At 35.6% G+C, this 18,485-nt stretch overlaps 1 protein-coding gene across 1 annotated transcript in view; it reads left to right on the top strand.

Annotated features, from left to right (window-relative positions):
- Nucleotides 1-18,485, top strand: part of GRID2 (glutamate ionotropic receptor delta type subunit 2) — a 1,451,106-nt gene that overhangs the window by 1,291,203 nt on the left and 141,418 nt on the right. Inside the window, exon 14 of the mRNA XM_037162687.2 lies at nucleotides 9,500-9,666. Within this exon, the coding sequence (XP_037018582.2) occupies nucleotides 9,500-9,666 (167 nt within the window). The remainder of the gene's footprint in view (nucleotides 1-9,499; nucleotides 9,667-18,485) is intronic.

Raw genomic sequence — 18,485 nt, forward strand, 5'->3', positions numbered from 1 at the left:
ACTGAAAGTTTTCTGTGCCAAATCTTCAATTATGTATTCTGTTGAAAAGTGACTTTAGGCTTTGTTGATGAGTTATTTTTAGATAATTTTAATATTAAAAACTATCCAAAGGACAGTGATTATATGTTTTAGTAGATAAAAAAGAGCAGGGATGTTTTTAAAAGCTAAAATAGCTTAGGTTACCATGTAATATTTTATTGGGATTGCTACAGGCTATAATCACGATGTTTTAATGGTTTTTTAAAAATGCATTCACACTGCTTTGTAGTACTAGAATTACTAGAAACACGTATAAATGGCATGATAATGTTACTGTACATTTAAATAGACCTCTACAGTTCACAAAGCAGTAACAACAATGTTAGAACACTTTTCTAACAGGAAAGCAATATGTTCCCGATAAGGGAAAATCCCTTGAGGGCTGTAAAGATGCTGCAAGGAGATCCAGGAGACCTGAGTGGCTGTTTGAAACAGAAGAAAACAGCAGAAATCAAAGTAGGTTATTAGAGGAAGCTTCAAGGTCACTGGTGTCTCTGTTACTGTGGGTTTTACACCCAGCTATCTGAAAACTGATGTGAAAGTTGGTGATCAAGGGTAACAGAATATGCTACCACAAAATATGCTCCTCTGGCATATTGACTAACTTGAGCCATAAAGCACTTCAAAAAGAATAAGCAGAAAGAGGCTTTGTTTGAACTCCCTGTACTTGCTTAAAGATAAAAGAAACCCAGTTGTCATAAACTTTCTCCCCAGGAGTTGCCTCAACCAAGGAATAAGGACCGTCATCAAAGGAGAAGAAACCAGAAGTCAACCCTACACCCTGACACACTTTGATGCAAACTATCATACTTACCACCCACTCTTCTAAAGACCATTCATTTTTCAAAAAAATCTCCCACTCTCCCTTATAAGAGGCTTCTTCCTCCACCTCTCTATTTAGATGGTATTTGATACTGAATTGTAAGCCACTCGAGTTACTTATTTTTATCTGACTTATCTCCGTATGAGGTTTACCTGTTGATAAGTTTCTGCTTTTCTTTTGTTATAGAAGTCTTAGCTAAGAACTCAGAAAGGTAAAGAGAAGATTATTTTTTCTCCTCTGCAACAATTACTGCAAATGTTCAAAGAAGTGGTGGAATGACTGAGGGATAACACGGTGGATATAAGTAACAAGTGTAGAAGGAACCTACAAATATAGTATTTCCCCCCTCCCATACCAACACTCCAAGAATCTGTCAGTTTTTATATCAAAATTACTAATATAATTACTACTATTTCAATCCAGTAAATGTGCACAATATCTAGAGTTTACATTTTTAACAGAAGACTCTGCTGATAATTCTAATGGTATTGAAATTAGCATCACATTTTGAAAAGCACTAAGCCCTGGTACCTATCATAGTCTCTGGTGTACAGTAGACTTTCTGTGAGCAGTTGCATGAAATGGTTTCTTCAGGGAAAAAATGAATTTATCTGTTTTTTTTTAAGATTTTTTTTAGAGAGGGGAAGGGAAGGAGAAAGAGTTAGAAAGAAATATCTATGTGTGGTTGCCTCTCACACACTCCCTATTGGGGACCTGGCCTGCAACCCAGGAATGTGCCCTGACTGGGAATCGAATCAGTGACTCTGGTTTGTGGGCCTGATTCAATATCTCATGGTTTGGAGTTTGCCTCCAAGAAGAGATGTTAAGTAACCACTGAGCTCAGAAAACTTGTCTAAAGTGTTTAGAACATATTTCTTGCAAAATGTTTTATTGATTATCTGATGTTAGCTTGGTCTAAGAAATACATATATAAAAGGCAGTGGATATATCAAACATTTATTTACATTTTTCCTTAACTTTTATGTTTAGATGTCTCACTTTTTTTTCCAGTATCAGAAAAATACAGTTTTGTTTGTCTTTATAGTCTAATAGGTTTTTTAAGCCTTGGGTTCTTTTTTATTATAAAGAATTTGTTACACTAAGCCCTGGCTGGTATAGCTCAGTGGATTGAGCCTAGGCCTGCAAAATAAGGGATCATGGTTTGATTCACAGTCAGGGCACATGCCTGGGTTGCAGGCCAGTTCCCAGCAGGGCACTCATGAGAGGCAAGTATACATTGATGTTTCTCTCCCTCTCTCCTTCCCGTCTGAAGATAAATAAATAAAATCTTAAAAAAAAAAAGAATTTGTTACACTAAGGGAATTTATTTTGTATATGATCTGACAGTGGTTTTAATGTTGGTCTTTTGGAATAATCACCTGTTTCAGTCTAATTTTAAAAATATATTTGCCATACTAATTTGAATTAGTATATTTGTAATATAGTCTACATGTAACATTTATATACTTTTTTTCAGTTTTGTAGATAATTTTGTCCATTCCACAGATTTTCTACTTGCAGACAAGTTCTATGCTGTTTTACTTTTAAGCCTTATAACATTTTCACTACTTGGTGCACTAAGCCTCTGATCATTATTTTTTTCTTTGCTCTTTCCTCAGTTTCCTTCGACTTAAAGATGTTACTAAATTTTAAAATATTAGGCATTTTATTTAGGTTATATGAAGTATCAGATAACCTGAGGAAAACTGACATTCCTTTTACAATTGTGCTTCACTTCTTTTAGAAGTATGATATAACTTACCTAAAAACAAGTTCATCTTCTTCATTCAGTAAAGCATTGAAATTTTCTTATTTAGTCCCTAGTCATTTATTATTAAATTTATTTCTAGGTATTTATATTTAGTACAAATAATGTTTTATTCAAATTATTGTATTTTGATGTGTTATATATCTATTTACATAGATATATTTGTTGAAATCATTTTTTACTGTTATTCTATTGTAGTTGTCCCGGTTTTTCCCCCTTCACCCTTCCCTACCCATCTCACCTCCTGCTACCACAGTCAATTCCCACACTGTTGTCCATGTCCATGGGTCATTCATACCAGTTCATTGCCTGGTACCTTCCCCTTATTTTCACCCTTATCCCTTCCCTCCCCTCTGGTCAGTTTCAGTCTCCACCATGTTTCCATGCCTGTGGTTCTATTTTGTTCCTTAGTTTATTTTTTCATTAGATTCCACTTATAGGTGAGATCATATAGTATTTGTCTTCTACCTCCTGGCTTATTTCACTTAGCATAATATTCTCCAGTTTCATCCATGCTGTCTCAAAAAGCAGGAGTTCCTTCTTTCTTTCTGCTGCATAGCATTCCATTTGTAAAATGTACCCAAGTTTTTTCATCCACTCATTTACTGATGGGCACTTAGGCTGTTTGCAGCACTTGGCTGTTGTAAATACAGCTGCTATGAACATAGAGATACATAAGTTCTTTTGACTTGGTGATTTGGGATTCTTAGGGTATATTCCAAGCATTAGAATTACTGGGTCAAAAGTTATTTCCTTTTTTTAGTTTTGTAAGGAAATTCCACACTGGTTTCCACAGTGGCTGCACCAGTCTTCATTCCCACCAACAGTGCACTAGTGTTCCCTTTTCTCTGCATCCTTGCCAGCCCTTGCTGTTTGTTGACTTGTTTATGATGACTATTCTGAAAGGTGTGAGGTGATATCTCAATGTGGTTTTAATTTGCATCTCGCTGATGGCAAATGATGTCCAGCATCCTTTCATGTGTCTCTAGGCCTTCTGTATGACTTCCTCAGAGGACTGTCTGTTCAGGTCCTCTGCCCATTTTTTAATCGGATTGTTTTTCATCCTGATATTGAGTCTTAAGATTTCTTTGTATTTTGGGGAGGTCAAACCCTTGTCTAAGGTATCTAGCAAATATGTCCTCCCACACAGTTGGGTCCCTTTTCATTTTGATGATGATTTCTTTAGCCATGCAGAAGCTTTTTAGTTTGATGTAGTCCCATTTGTTTAATTTTACCTTTATTCCCTTGCAGTAGGAGATATATTAGTAAAAATACTGCTACAAAGGATACCTGAAATTTTCCTGCTTATGTTTTCCTCTAGGACTTTCATGGTGTCACAATCTCTATTTAAGTCTTTTATCCATTTCAAGTTTATTCTGGTATATGGTGTAAGTAGGTGGTCTAGCTTCATGTTTTTGCATATACCAGTTCAGTTATCCCAACACCAATTATTGGAGAGACTATCTTTACTCCACTGTGTGTTTATGTCCCTTTGTCAAATATTAATTGAATGTAGAGACTTGAGTTTATTTCTCAATTCTCTATTCTGTTCCATTCATCTATGTGTCTGTTCTTATGCCAGTACCAGACTATTTTGATTACAGTGGACTTGTAATATAGTTTGATATTAGGTATTTGTATCCCTCCTACTTAGTTCTTTCTTGAGATTGCTGAGGCTATTCAGAGTCTTCTTTTTGGGTTCCATATAAATTTTTAAAATATTTGTTCTAGATCTGTGAAATATGTCATTGGTATCTTAATAGGAATTGCATTGAATGTACAGATTTCTTTGGGAAGTATGAGTGTTTTTAACTATGTTAAATCTTCCAGTCTGTGAACATGGTATTATCTTCCATTTATTTGTATCTTCCTTAATTTCTTTCATCGGTTTTCTATAGTTTTCCAAGTATGGGTCTTTTACCTCTTTGGTTAGGTTTATTCCTAGGTACTTTTTTCTGAATTTTTAAATATATTTTATTAATTATGCCATTACAGTTGTTCTATTTCCCCCTTCATTCCCCTCCACCCTGCACACTCCCTCCCCTCCATTCCCCCCCCTTTAGTTTATGACCACATGTCTCAAGTTATTTAGATTCTATATTTACCATACTATTCTTGCCCTCCACCCTACCTATTTTCTACCTACCATCTATGCTACTTATTTTCTGTACCTTCCCCCCCTTCTCCTTCTCCCACTCCCCTGTTGCTAACCCTCCATGTGATCTTCATTTCTATGGTTCTGCTCCTGATATAGCTGTCCTCTTAGTTTCCTTTTGTTTTAGGTGTGGTTCTTTATAACTGAGTTTGCTATTATTTTACTGTTCATCTTTTTTATCTTCTTTTTCTTAGGTAAGTCCCTTTAACATTTCATATAATAAGGGCTTGGTGATGATGAACTCCTTGAATTCGATCTTATCTGAGAAGCACTTTATCTGCCCTTCCATTCTAAATGAAAACTTTGCTGGATAGAGCAATCTTGGATGTAGGTCTTTGGATTTCATAACTTGGAATACTTCTTTCCAGCACCTTCTTGCCTTCTGTAAGGTCTCTTTTGAGAAATCTGCTGACAGTCTGATGGGAACTCCTTTGTAGGTGACTGTCCCCTTATTTCTGGCTGCTTCTAGGATTCTCTCCTTCATTTTAATCTTGGCTAATGTAATGATGATGTGCCTTGGTGTGTTCCTTCTTGGGTCCAACTTCTTTGGGACTCTGAGCTTCCTGGATTTCCTGGAAGTCTATTTCCTTTGCCAGATTGGGGAAGTTCTCCTTTATTATTTGTTCAAATAAGTATTCCACTTGTGGCTGTTCCTCTTCCCGTTCTGGTACCCTGATAATTCAGATGTTGGAGCGTTTAAAGATGTCTGGAAGGTTCCTAAGCCTCTCCTCATTTTTTTGAATGTTTGTTTCTTCATCCTTTTCTGTTTGGTCATTTCTTTCCTCCTTCTGGTCCACTCCTTTGAGTTGAGTCCCAGTTTCCTTTCCATTACTATTGGTTTCCTGTACATTTCCCTTCATTTTAATTAGTTTAGCCTTCATATGTTCCACTAATTTATGACTAAAATCAACCAGTTCTGTGAGGATCCTGATAACCAGTGTTTTGAACTGTGCATCTGAAAGTTTGGCTATTTCTTCATTGCTTAGATTTATTGGTTCTGGGGCTCTGAGTTGTTCTTGAGCCATGTTTTGATCTATTTGTGCCTGTTAAATATGAGAAGCAGAGCCTTAGTTGTTCACCAGGGTGGGGCCACCCAGGTCGCTGGTTTGTGACGCTGTAGGTGGGGGCGGGTCAGAGAAGGATGATGGCAGTTTCCTCTGCCGCTTCCGGGTCTGCTGCCGGGGCCTGCTGCCGGGGCCTGCTTGGTCTGTCTCACTGCTAGCACCTTCACCAGTTTATCTGTGCGCGAATGTGTGATTGCGATCAGCCCTCAGTGGGTCCACTGCCTTGTGCCCTCAGTGGGTCCTCCCATTTCTCCACACCTGGGATTCACCCACGGCTGCTGGTGCACCTGGGTTGCACACCTGGGTCAGTCCAGTGGATCTTTCCTGCCCAACCCTGCTCTGCTGCTGGCTCTGCCCCTCTTACCAGTTTGGCTGAAGTGTTCGTTGTTGTCAGACTTCCATGTAGTTCAATTTTCTGTGGTTTGGCTGCATTTTTGTTGCTAAAACTTTGTTGTTTTTAAACTTGGTTGTGCAAGAAGGCACAATGCTTCCACCTACGCCTCCATCTTGGCGGAAGTCTATTCCTAGGTACTTTATTTTTCTTGTCCACTATAGTAGACAGGACTTTTCTCCTAGTTTCTCTTTCTGTTATATCATTGTCGGTGTACAAAAATGCCATTGATTTCTGAACACTGACTTTGTATACTGCTATTTTGCTAAATTCGCTTATTAGATTAGTAGGGGTTTTTATTACTGATTATTCTATTACAGTTGTCCTAATTTTTCCTGCTTGTCCCACTCCACCCAGCACCCACCACTCTATCAGGCCATTCCCATAGCATTGTTCACGTCCATGGGTTATAGGTATAAGTTCTTTGGCTACTCCATTTCCTATGCTGTGCTTTACATCCCTGTGGCTATTATGTAACTACCTATTTGTACTTAATCCCCTTACCTCTTTACCCATTCCACTGATACCATTCCTCCTACCTGGCAATCATTAAATCACTCCCATTGCATCTCTGTTCTTCTTGTCTGCTTAGTTCATTTTTAGGACTTAGTTGTTGAAAGATATGTATTCATTGCTTTTTTATTGTTCATAGTTTTTATCTTTTTTTTTTCTTAAATAAGTCTCTTTAACATTTCATATAACAATGGTTTGGTGACAATGAACTCCTTCAGTTTTTTTCTTGTCTGGGAAGCTCTTCTTACCTGCCCTTTGATTCTACATAATAGCTTTGCTGGGTAGAGAAATCTTGGCAGAGGTCCATGCTTTTCATGGCTTCAAATATTTCTTGGCAATCCCTAGTAGCCTGCAAAGATTAGTTTGAGAAATCAGCTGACAGTCTTATGTGAACTACCCTGTAGGTAACTAACCACTTTTCTCTTGCTGCTTTTAAGATTCACTCTTTATCTTTAACCTTTGTCATTTTAATTATGATGTCTTGGAGTGGGCCTTTTTGCACCCACCTCATTTGGTACTCTCTGTGCTTCATGGACTTGCATGTCTATTTCCTTCGCCAAATTAGGAAAGTTTTTTTAATTATTTTTCCAAATAGATATCCAATTTCTTGCTCTTTCCCTTCTTTTTCTGGCACCCCTGTGATTCTAATCTTAGAACACTTGAAGTTCTGCTTACACTATCCTTGTATTTTGGGATTCTTTTTTCTTTTTGTTGTCTGGTTTGTTGTTTTTTGCCTCCTTATGTTCCAAATCACTGATGTGATTCTCACCACCTGCTCTACTGTTGTTTCCCTGTAAATTGTCATTTTGGTTAGTTTATTCTTTGTTTCTGACTGGATCTTTGTTATGCTGATGAGGTTCTCACTAAGGTCATCGAGCATCCTTATAACCAGTGTTTTGAACTCTGCATCTGATGGATTACTTATCTCCATTTAGTTTTAGTTCTTTTTTCTGGAGTTTAGATCTATTCTTTCATCTGGGCCATGTTTCTTTGTCTCCTCATTTTGGCAGCCTCACTGTGTTTGTTTTTATATATTAGGTACAGCTGCTATGACCAGGCATTCATATGGAAAAAATCTCTGTTAACAGCTTGGTTGCGTCCTTAAGTTGGGTGGGACAGAGTCTCAGGGGATGTCTAGGGCCTGGCAAACAGTGTTATCTATTTATGGATTGTCCTATATGGCCCCTGCCTGCCAACTCTGACTCTATGCAGGGGAGGGTTCAGAAAAGGGACAGTGGACTCTTCCTACCTTTCTGTCTAGGAGAAAGCTGTCCACCAGCTACTGCCTTGATCCCAGACACTTCAGTTCCTCCCTGTGTGCCACTGGTGCCTTTCAATCTGCTACCCCAGTGCTGGTGCTCAGAGGGAGTGAGTCTGAGTAAGTCTAGGTGTGGGTTCTTTAAGGGGAACTGCTTGGGACTCCAGAAGTCTCTTTCACTGACTCAATCCCTGCTGGTGTTTGCAACCAGAAGTCATGGGGATTTATCTTCTTGGCACCAGAATTCTGGGCTTGGAGCTCTGGTGTGGTGCTGGGACATCTTGCTCCTGAGACATCCCTCCTGAATTTTTATGCACTACAGGTAGATATGGGACCAGCCTATTCTGCTTCTCCACACATCCTATCAGGATGGCTGTGTTTTCTTTAATTCTGTAGTTGTCTGTCTTCTATTCCACTCAATTTCTGATGGTTCTGAGTGATGGTTCTATATTTTAGTTGTAATTTTAATGTGGTTGTTTAAGGAGGCAAGCCATGTTTACCTATGCCTCCATCTTGACCAGAGTCTACAATTTTCTGCACACATAATTGTGTCATCTGTAAATAGAGACAATTCCAGTTCTTCCTTTTTTATTTGGATCTTCTTTTTTCAATCTAATTGCTCTGGCTAGCACTTCAAGGACTATTTTAAATAGAAGTAATAACAGGCCATCTTTGCCTTGTACCTTTACAGATCTGGAGTCAGGTCCACAAGGAGACAGGACTGCTTCTGGGAATGTATTAGAACCACAATTGTCCAGTCAGCCACTGGGGTATAGGCCTGCCTTCTCAAAGTAGCTTTCCCCAGTCTTAGACTCCACCAGGGTTTCACAACCTGGATCCCAAGACTCATAAGGGTACTTTATGCATGAACAGCTGTCTAATTTTTATTTCCGTGAGGGAACAAATCTCAAGATCTCCTAATCGCCTATCTTGCCGACATCATTTCAGCTATTTGCCTTTATATTTATTTTATTTTTCCATTCTGTTTAGTTAATTCATTAAGCTTTATATTTATATATAATAATTTTCTAAATAAACTTAATTAAGATTGCTTTTTATTTTTGATAAATTTGCAACTGAGGATATGAGTGATCTCTGAGAAACAGAAAGATAACCACTAAAAGACATAAACAGGCCCAATTATAGAAGTATTATATTTAGAGAAGCTCAAAAACATGGCTTTCTTTCATGTGTTTATTTTTCTCCCAGTCCAGGTGACATTTACTACACAGGGATCATTTTATTAGAAAGCAGTTTTGCATGAAAACATAGTTAACATTTTAATTTTTATGAAGTGTCCAGCAGAACAGACCTGTAAATTAATCAAAAGCCAAATTCTCATTCAGAATAAGTGCTTAGAAATATAGGTCCTATTATTTTTTGCATAATTCAATATACACTAATGCAATTTGTTGCCATGTCTATATAACTTAATATTTCTATCTTAAGGACCAATTTCTTTTTTTTTTGTTCTCCATATTTTTTCAGGTAAAATATGGAAATTATGCTTTTGTATGGGATGCAGCTGTATTGGAGTATGTGGCCATCAATGACCCAGACTGTTCCTTTTACACCGTGGGGAACACAGTTGCTGATCGGGGCTATGGAATTGCACTGCAGCATGGAAGTCCGTACCGCGATGTGTTTTCACAAAGGTAAGATTTGTGTGAGGTCCAAATAAAAAACAGAGGAAATATAGAATTAGAAAATCTTCCTGATTATCTTATCATGTTTATTATATCTTATTTTCTTTGTTTGAGAAACAAAGAAATAATAAATGACAACAAAAAAGTGGTTATATGACATTCATTTCCTAAAACATGTACCAAAGTATTGTTATTTTTCTCATCACTGAACATATTCTCAAAAAATTTGATGTGCAAAAGAAAGTAATGTGTTAATAATCTCTTTATTAATTGAGCAATTTAGTCTCTGAATTTTTAAAAAATAAATATTATAGTTAGCAAAATTAATATATTTCTAAAAACATTGTATGGTAACATAAACTTTAAGACCAAGTTAAAGTGCTGATGTACTGAAGCACATAAAGATAGGGGTATTTCCATCTGAATTTTAGAAAAGGACAAGGTAAGACTATTGCAGTGTATCGGTTTGTGTCAGAATGTATGAGACTTCTTCATACAATTAGGAAGACAGTTTAATAAAAAAAGATTATACCCATCCTCAATCAGAATTTTCTATTATATGCTTTTTAATAAAGAATAGTTTGAAATCTATATATAATATTAACAATATATATAAAAGTCTGGGGCCTAACAGGAATTCAAAAGATTACTGCATTCCATTGTGTCTGATACCAAACAAACTTGCACCTAAGAGAGAGTGGTATCTTTCAAGTAAAAGTATTTTCTATCTGACACTGATAGTACAAATTGTTTATTTTCTAGTATTCTCCTATGTATTTTCTAAAAGCTAATGCTAGGCCAGGAGGGCAACTCCAGATAGTATTAATGCCACAAATGTCAAACTATTTCAGTTGTATTCCTCTAAATTCTAAAATAACAAAAAAAAAATGTGGTCTGTGTTAAAAAAAAGTAAAAATAACTCAGAATTTGTTATAACTCTTCTATTACTTCACTAAAAATCCTGGCCTCTCTCCTTGCCAGCAGTATAAGAAGTTGGATGAACCCTCAGGTCTTCTGTTAGTCAGCTTTTCTATGTAGCAGAAAACCCCAGAATATCAGTGATTTTAAAGAAGTTATTTCTCAGTCACCAAACATAAGGGCTGTGACTTTGTAAATTCTACTCCAAATTGTGGGTCAACTGAAGGTTTTTTTCTATGTAGCTTCTTATTCCAAGGCTGAGGCTGGAGAAGTGGTTCTATCTAGGACAAGCTGCTTTCATTGCAAAGAACCCTTGTAAAAGAAGCTAATAGAAACCTGCAGTGCCCCATTTGCCTCTTGCATGGATGTGGTATATGTCACATCTGCCAACACACCACTAACTAAAGGGGCCCAAGGCCAAGCCCTAGTCGATAGTGTAGGCAGATGTGTTACATGTATTACATATAAAAGGAAGATGGGAATAAATAATTATGAGCAACAATACAATCTACTAATGGTCCCTTATAATTCTTTAAAATTCTAAAAATAACACAAAAATGAAATATGCATAAAGTGGGAAGTAAAATATTAAAGTATAGATAATAATTAGTCAATCTAAGAACCTTTACTGATGAGTAGATTCTAAGGAAACAAACTGGAAATCAGTATGTCATAGGGAATCTATCTGCTAGGCATGTGCAGTCTAGTTAGAAATGTATGACCCGTGCTTATAAAATAATGACATTTACTTATATACTGTATGGGCATTGCTTATTTATATTGTATTAAATTGTGTAGTTGAGATATTGAAAGATGTGAATACCATGCAGAATAAAGGGTTAATCAAAGGAAGCATGAATGAAAGTTCTCCAGAGGAGGTAAGCCTTGAACTTGACCTTGATGGATTAGTAGAGAATAGTTTGACTAAACCGAAAAAAAATTGATAATTCTTGGAGAAACAATGAAATCAACAGAAGTAGAAGAGAGAAAAATTTGCTGGGAAGAATAAGATCAAATTAATTTGAAAGGGAATTTGAAGTTCAGAATTTTTATTGTAGGTCACAAGCAGCTACAAGAAGCTATTATCTAGTTCTGGAGCCTAGGAGTAAATTGAAAGATGATATATAAGGGAAGGTTAATCTAGTTTTGATAAGAATGATGGATTCAAATAGGCAAAAACTAGAGGACACAGGAAGTCATGAGATAACAAAGGCCTGGTCTAGACTTGGTGACGGAAAACGAGGAGGAAGTAACTAATGGAAGAGATGCTTCTAAGTAAAGAGGCACACCGCTGTTTTTAGGAATTTAGAACAGGGTGGAAAGCATAATGGAGTGAAAGAGAAAACTAGGTTTTTACAGTGGAAGACCAGAGAAGAGTTTAATGGATCTTAACATGAACCAGAAAACTGAGGGAAAAAAATTCCTCGATGGCTTTTTCTTCACTACAAAAATAATTTGTTTCCAGACCCAATTTCTGGGTCTTTTATGCCAAAAAAAAATGAACCCAGTAAAATCAATATGTAAACACAATAGCAAGAAATATTTAATAAATCACATCAAGTGTTCCATTTATCATTATCCCTGTATTGCTTTACCTAACAGAGATTTTAATTCTGACCAAACATATACTCCAGGGAACTGCTGAAAATTATTAATCATTGAGCATTCTTCTTCTTTTGTTTGATTTGCATTTATAGATGTTGACAACTTAAATTGTCTCTTTCTGTGGAGTTTCTTAGTAATGACATTCTACATCTTCCTTCCTTGTGCATCTGGAAGAAGAGAGAGCCAGGAAAGAAACAGTACCTGACAATCATGGACATGCCAACTCCTCTCTTAGTGTACATGTGCTACGTTAATCTATCACCCAAACTCTTTTCCTGAATTCAGAAAGTATTTGCCTTTATTCCCTTTTGCTATAGCCATTAGAGAAAGAGGTCTCCTTTTTATTAACTGATTTAAAAAATTACAAAGACAATCAAATTTAATCACTGTAATACACTTTAGAAATTATTAGAAACAGCAGTGGTACATCAGCTTGTCTGGTGTATCAAATAAAATAGACTGTTGATTGCTCTTGTGCTTATTTTCCATGAAAATGACAGTATTCAGAGTAATTTTTAATAAGTGAAGGTTAATTACTTATCAGGTGCCTCCTGCCTGTACTACTACTTATAAGATATAAAAGTAACTTAATATTAATAATATTAATATCTAAAATAAATATTATATAGTGACATGTAACTACATTTATGATCTGCTCTCTGCCCAGAATCTTAATGCTTGTATATTTTAATGACACTTCAAAGCAACCATATGAAATGTACATTTGTTACTTATCATTGGCATGTTAGTGCACAACTATTATACAACTATATATGTTGAGTGGATTGGCCTGAGCTTCAGCAAACACTAGGTTAAGCACTGGAGACATAGTATGTAGTGATAGACTTACTTGTACAGTTGTATCTAAGTGGAGACACACAGAATAACTTTTAAGGACCAGAAAGTATTATAATGTACATAACCACAGATTTGGATAGAAGTTTTGTTTCCTTAGTCTGTACAAATACGAGGTGACTTGGCATCAGAAACTGAAGTAGTTGTGTATTTCATTAGATGGATCAGAATACTGGTGTGGTGGGTAATGTTTGCAATTTTCTGACACTATTTGTTCATCAAATTTTTTAACTTATTTATTTGTTGCAGTTGACATATAACATTTTATTAGTTTCATGTATATAAATGGTGATTAGACACTTCTATATCTTAGGAAGTTTTCACCCCTCTAAGTCTAGTAACCATCTGGCATCATACATAGGTATTACAGTATTATTGACTACATTCCCTTTGCTGTACTTTACATTCCTGTAACAATTTTTAAACTGGCAATTTGTGCTTCTTAATCTCTTTAACTTTTTTACTCATCCCTCCAACCCTGCCACATCTGGCGACCATCAATTTGCACTCCATATCTATGTTTGTTTTTGTTTTGTGTTCATTTATTTTGTTTTTTAGATTCCATATGTAACTGAAATTATATAGTATTTATCTTTGTGTAACTGTTTCACTTACAATAGTAGCTTCTAGGGCCATCCATGTTGTCACAAATGGTAAGATGTCATTTATTTTTATGACTGTGTAATATTCCCTGGTATGTACCACATCTTATCCATTTGTGTATCAGTGGTCATTTAGGTTGCTTCGGTACCTTGGCTATTTTAAATAATGCTACAGTGAACATAGGAGTGCATGTATCTTTTGAAATTAGTATTTTAGATTTCTTTGGTTGGATATTTAGAAGTGGAATTGCTAGGTCATGTGGTATTTCTATTTTTTTTTAAATTTTTTTAGTGACTTCCATGTTTTCCATAGTAGCTGCACCAATTTGCAATCCAACCAACAGAATACAAAGTTTCTCTTTTTTCTTCATCCTCACCAACACTTATTGCTTGTAGAATTATTGTCATTGGCCATTCAGACAGGTCCGTGGTAATAATATCTCAATGTGGTTTTGATTTGCATTTCCATAATGATTAGTGATGTTGAGTATATTCTCATGTGTCTGTTGGCCATCTGTATGCTGTCTTTGGAGAACTGTCCATTTATGTCCTCTGCCCATCTTTTAACCAGTTTGTTTATTTGATGATGAACTGTATGAGTTCTTCGTATATTTTGCATGTGAATTCCTTATCAGGTGTGTCATTTGCACATACCTTCTCCCATTCAGTAAGTTGTCCTTTCGTAGATGGTTTCCTTTGGTGTGTAAATGCTTTTTAGTTTAACATAGTCATTCCCATTTGTTTGTTCTTTTCTTTGTTGTTTTTGCCCTAAGAGACATATCCAAAAAAATTACTAAGACCAATGTCAAAAGGTTTATAGCCTATATTTTCTTCTAGGGTTTTTAAAGTTTCAGGTCTCACATCTAAATTTCTAACCCATTTTGAGTTTATTCTTATATATGTTATAAGAAAGTGGTCTGGTTTTTGTGCATTATTTGTTGAGTTTTCCCAATACCTCCTATTGAAGAGACTGTCTTTACCCCATCTTACACTCTTGCCTCCTTTGATGTACATTAGATAACCTTGTAGGTGTGGGTTTATTCCTTCTGGTCTGTCTATTCTGTCCCTTTGATCAAGGTGTCTGTTTTTATGCCAGTTCCATGGCGTTTTGATTACTACAACATTGTAGTCTGGTTTGACGCTGGCTGGTCTGTACCTCCAGCTTTGTTCTTCTTTCTCAAGATTGCTGTGGCTATTTGGTGTCTTCTGTGGTTCCATATGAATTTTAAAATTGTTTGTTCTACTTCTATGAAAAGTGCCATTGGTATTTTGATATATATTGCATTGAATCTGTTTTGGGTACTATGGACATTTTAACAATGTTAAATGATATATATTACATTGATGTTATTATTAATATATAATATTATAGTATAATATATTATGTAATAGTATGTGTTATTACATGTACGTAATTACAACTATATTATTATAATAATTATTAGAATGATATATATTATTAGAATGATATATATTATTACAATGGTATATATTACATTGCTTTGGGTACTATGGGCATTTAAAAAATGCTAATTCTTCCTTGTCATGATCACAGTATTTCCCTCCATTTATTTCTGTTCTCTTCAGTTTCTTTTTTCAGTGTCTTATACCTTTCCAAGTACAGGTCTTTTACCTCAGTTCATCAAATATTTTTATAGCCCTTGTCTTATAATAGTTTTTAGTATAAAAATGTTTAGTCAAAAAATGTTTCATTAAAGACCATTAATAATAGGAGATAGTTAAATTATTCAGAGTAATATTATGCTATTGATAAAACTGACTCCAGTGGTTTTTTGTGTTTTTTAAAATTACTTTTCAAGTACAGTTTTCTTTCTATTACTCCCATCCCACCCCGCCCCATGCTCCCCACCTCCCTCCCATTTCCACCCCCCTTAGTTGTTGTCCCTGTGTCCTTTATACTAGTTCCTCTAAATCCCTCCCCTATTTCCAGTGTTGATCTTGTAATCTTAACTATTCATAGGCTAAAGAGGTGACGAAAATATTAATTGAGCTTGTAGTATAAGCTCACCTTTGTTCCCCTATTTTAATGGGTATGAAGAAATAATTAATTCAGAGATCTAATTTTATACTTTATCAGTGAAAGAGTGTCTTTATTCCTAATGGTTTTTGTCCTAGACTTTGGGAATAGAACTACCTACTGGCACAAAGACAAGGACATATTTCAAACCTCACAGAGAATGATTTTGTTGGACTCATGGTAGTGGTTCAGATTCATAAACCATGTATCAACCTAATTACAGAATTTCGGAACTTTAAGAAAGGGAATGAAACGTGGTTACCTTTTTATCAAAGATGGAACTATAGTCTAAAGGGGTAAATGATTTGCTCTGAAACATAAAAAAAGGAAAAATTTAAGATTTCTAATTTCACATTCAGTTTTCTAGCTATCATGTACTCTCTCTCCCTTTATCTTTCTTTTAAAAGCATGTAAGAATAATATGAAACATATTGTATAATGCTTTCTCTGTGCCAGACACTTAAACATGCAAACTATAAGTACTATTATTGTCCATATTTTATGGATGCAGAACCCGAAACATAATGAGGTCCAGTAATTTGTCCAGCTTCACAAAGCTATTGAGTATCAGAGCTGGGGTTCAAATCCATCTGGCTCCAAAAGTTGAGAAGCTGTGTTTAAAAGGATTCTCTGCCCCCTAGCTGGCATAGCTCAGTGGATTGAGTGCTGGCCTACAAATGAAAGGATCATGGTTCAATTCCCAGTCAGGGTTGTAGGCCAGTTCCCACCAGGGGATGCATGAGAGGCAACCATACACTGATATTTCTCTCCCTCTCTCCTTCCCTTCCCCTCTAAAGATAAATAAATTTAAAAAAAATTTTTTAACCTTACTTTATAAAAATAATAATAAATTTTTTAAAATAAAAGGATTCTCTCCCTTCTCCCTCTCTCTCCCCAACCCCTGGCATAGGGGGTTAATATGATTAATACGAATTAATCATAATCCTTGATTTATGATATATTTTAATTATACAAAAGTAACTCCTTGGATATAGTTTATTTTTCCCCTTCTACTGTTAACAATTAGAATATCTGGTTCTTTATTTTGAAAATATCTGGTTATTTTTACTTAGATTCAGAAAACAACACCAGATCTTTTTTATCTACCCCTATTTTAATACTTCTTAGAACCTGCCTCTTGGGTCTTGCCTCATGTTTATTGTGCCCTTGAGTCCAGGCTTACATCTGTATATCACTAGCACCTACCTCCATGATAGCATGAGTAGTATTTAATAAATATTTAATGAATGAATAACAGATCTACCTAACTTTTTTATCAAAGATCATTATATCTGCTTATATTTAAATAAATACCTATATTTGTATTTGCTTGATATTTAAACTCTTCTATTTTCTCTAATAATTTTATTTGGTTTCTTCCATTTTTCAATCAGTCTATAATAAAAACTGATAAGAAAAGAAAACTAATGCATCACACATCTACCTTTCTTTTCAACTCCCTTCTATAAGAAATTGTATGCTTTTGTTCTCAAAAGAAAGGTAGAAAATATTTTTTAACTTGAAAGCACAGAACTGTAACGTTTTTATTTCCCGACCAGAATGAGATACTTTTCAAGCACTTTGTCCACTTTTCAGGAAGAGAAAAACATCAACCTCCACTGATTGCCCAGTTAACAACTCCAAAATCAGTCAACATGAGGCAATCAAAGAAAACAGTCATTGTGTGTTTGAAAGGACAGTGAAAAGGACAAAATTGACTGGAGAGATTATTGACAGGGGGATATAGGTAGAGAAGCTAAAATTAAATGTGTTATATCAGAGTATTGCAGCTGCTATTTATTAAGCACCTACTAGGCTAAACACGTGAAATATTTCATGTATTTGCCATTACATGACAAACTGAGACCCAGACTTAGGTGTATTACCAAGTTCACACACCAGTGGCTAGTGAAGCTAGTATGCAAACCAGGCTGGAGCTCATGTTCTCACACAAAACCCCACACCAGCTTTGTGGGGCTCTGAGAAGAATATCTGAACAATGTTGCATTTCAGGAGTCCAAGGGGTTGGGTTAGACAGAGAGGATGCGTAATTGAGGTCCACATTTACAAGGAGGTTGTAGTATTCTAGCTAGGAAGCAGTGAGAATATTATCAATAAAAATGAGAGAAAAGATTAGGAAAAAAAGGTACAGTCTGAAGAGGACTCGACAGGGCTTGGTGAAAATCAGAGAAGTGCATACAATCCAAGCACCTGAAAGGGAAAGGATGTCAGATTCAAATGGTCGAAGAGAGAGTCTCCTCCTTTCTTCTTCCAACTCTATTATTTTTTCTTCTTGCTCCTCTACTACAACTTTGGCATCAGCTCAATTTTATCTCCAGGTAAAACCAATGGCAAAGTAATTTCTAGGAAATCAATGATTATTTTTAAATAGCAATTGATAATTTACTACCCAGTAGATAGTTATTTCAAACAATCTTCCAGCTTACAGACTTTTGTTTCATGGTGGCAATATTATTTTTCTCTCTTACTCCTCAAATATTATGCATTTAATTAATCACATGTATACATGTGTGCACACATACACACATATGTGTACATGCAAATTACATTTGTGTGAAGGCAAATATATACAGATATGCTTTCATTGTATATATTTATATGTGTATATACATATACCTATAATGTATATATAAACACATATACACACAGACCACTAACACTGACTGGTTTTATCATATCCACATTTTCTGTTCTAAATCACAAAACAAGGTAGTTTAGATGCGCCGGTTTATACAAAGTAAAAAGGAAATGTTTGAATGGTCACAAAATGAAAGAGGACACTGAAGGTT

Source organism: Artibeus jamaicensis, unplaced genomic scaffold, assembly GCF_021234435.1.
Source record: "Artibeus jamaicensis isolate MK-2021 breed Jamaican fruit bat unplaced genomic scaffold, CSHL_Jam_final contig_452, whole genome shotgun sequence".
In the NCBI taxonomy this organism is placed as follows: domain Eukaryota; kingdom Metazoa; phylum Chordata; class Mammalia; order Chiroptera; family Phyllostomidae; genus Artibeus; species Artibeus jamaicensis.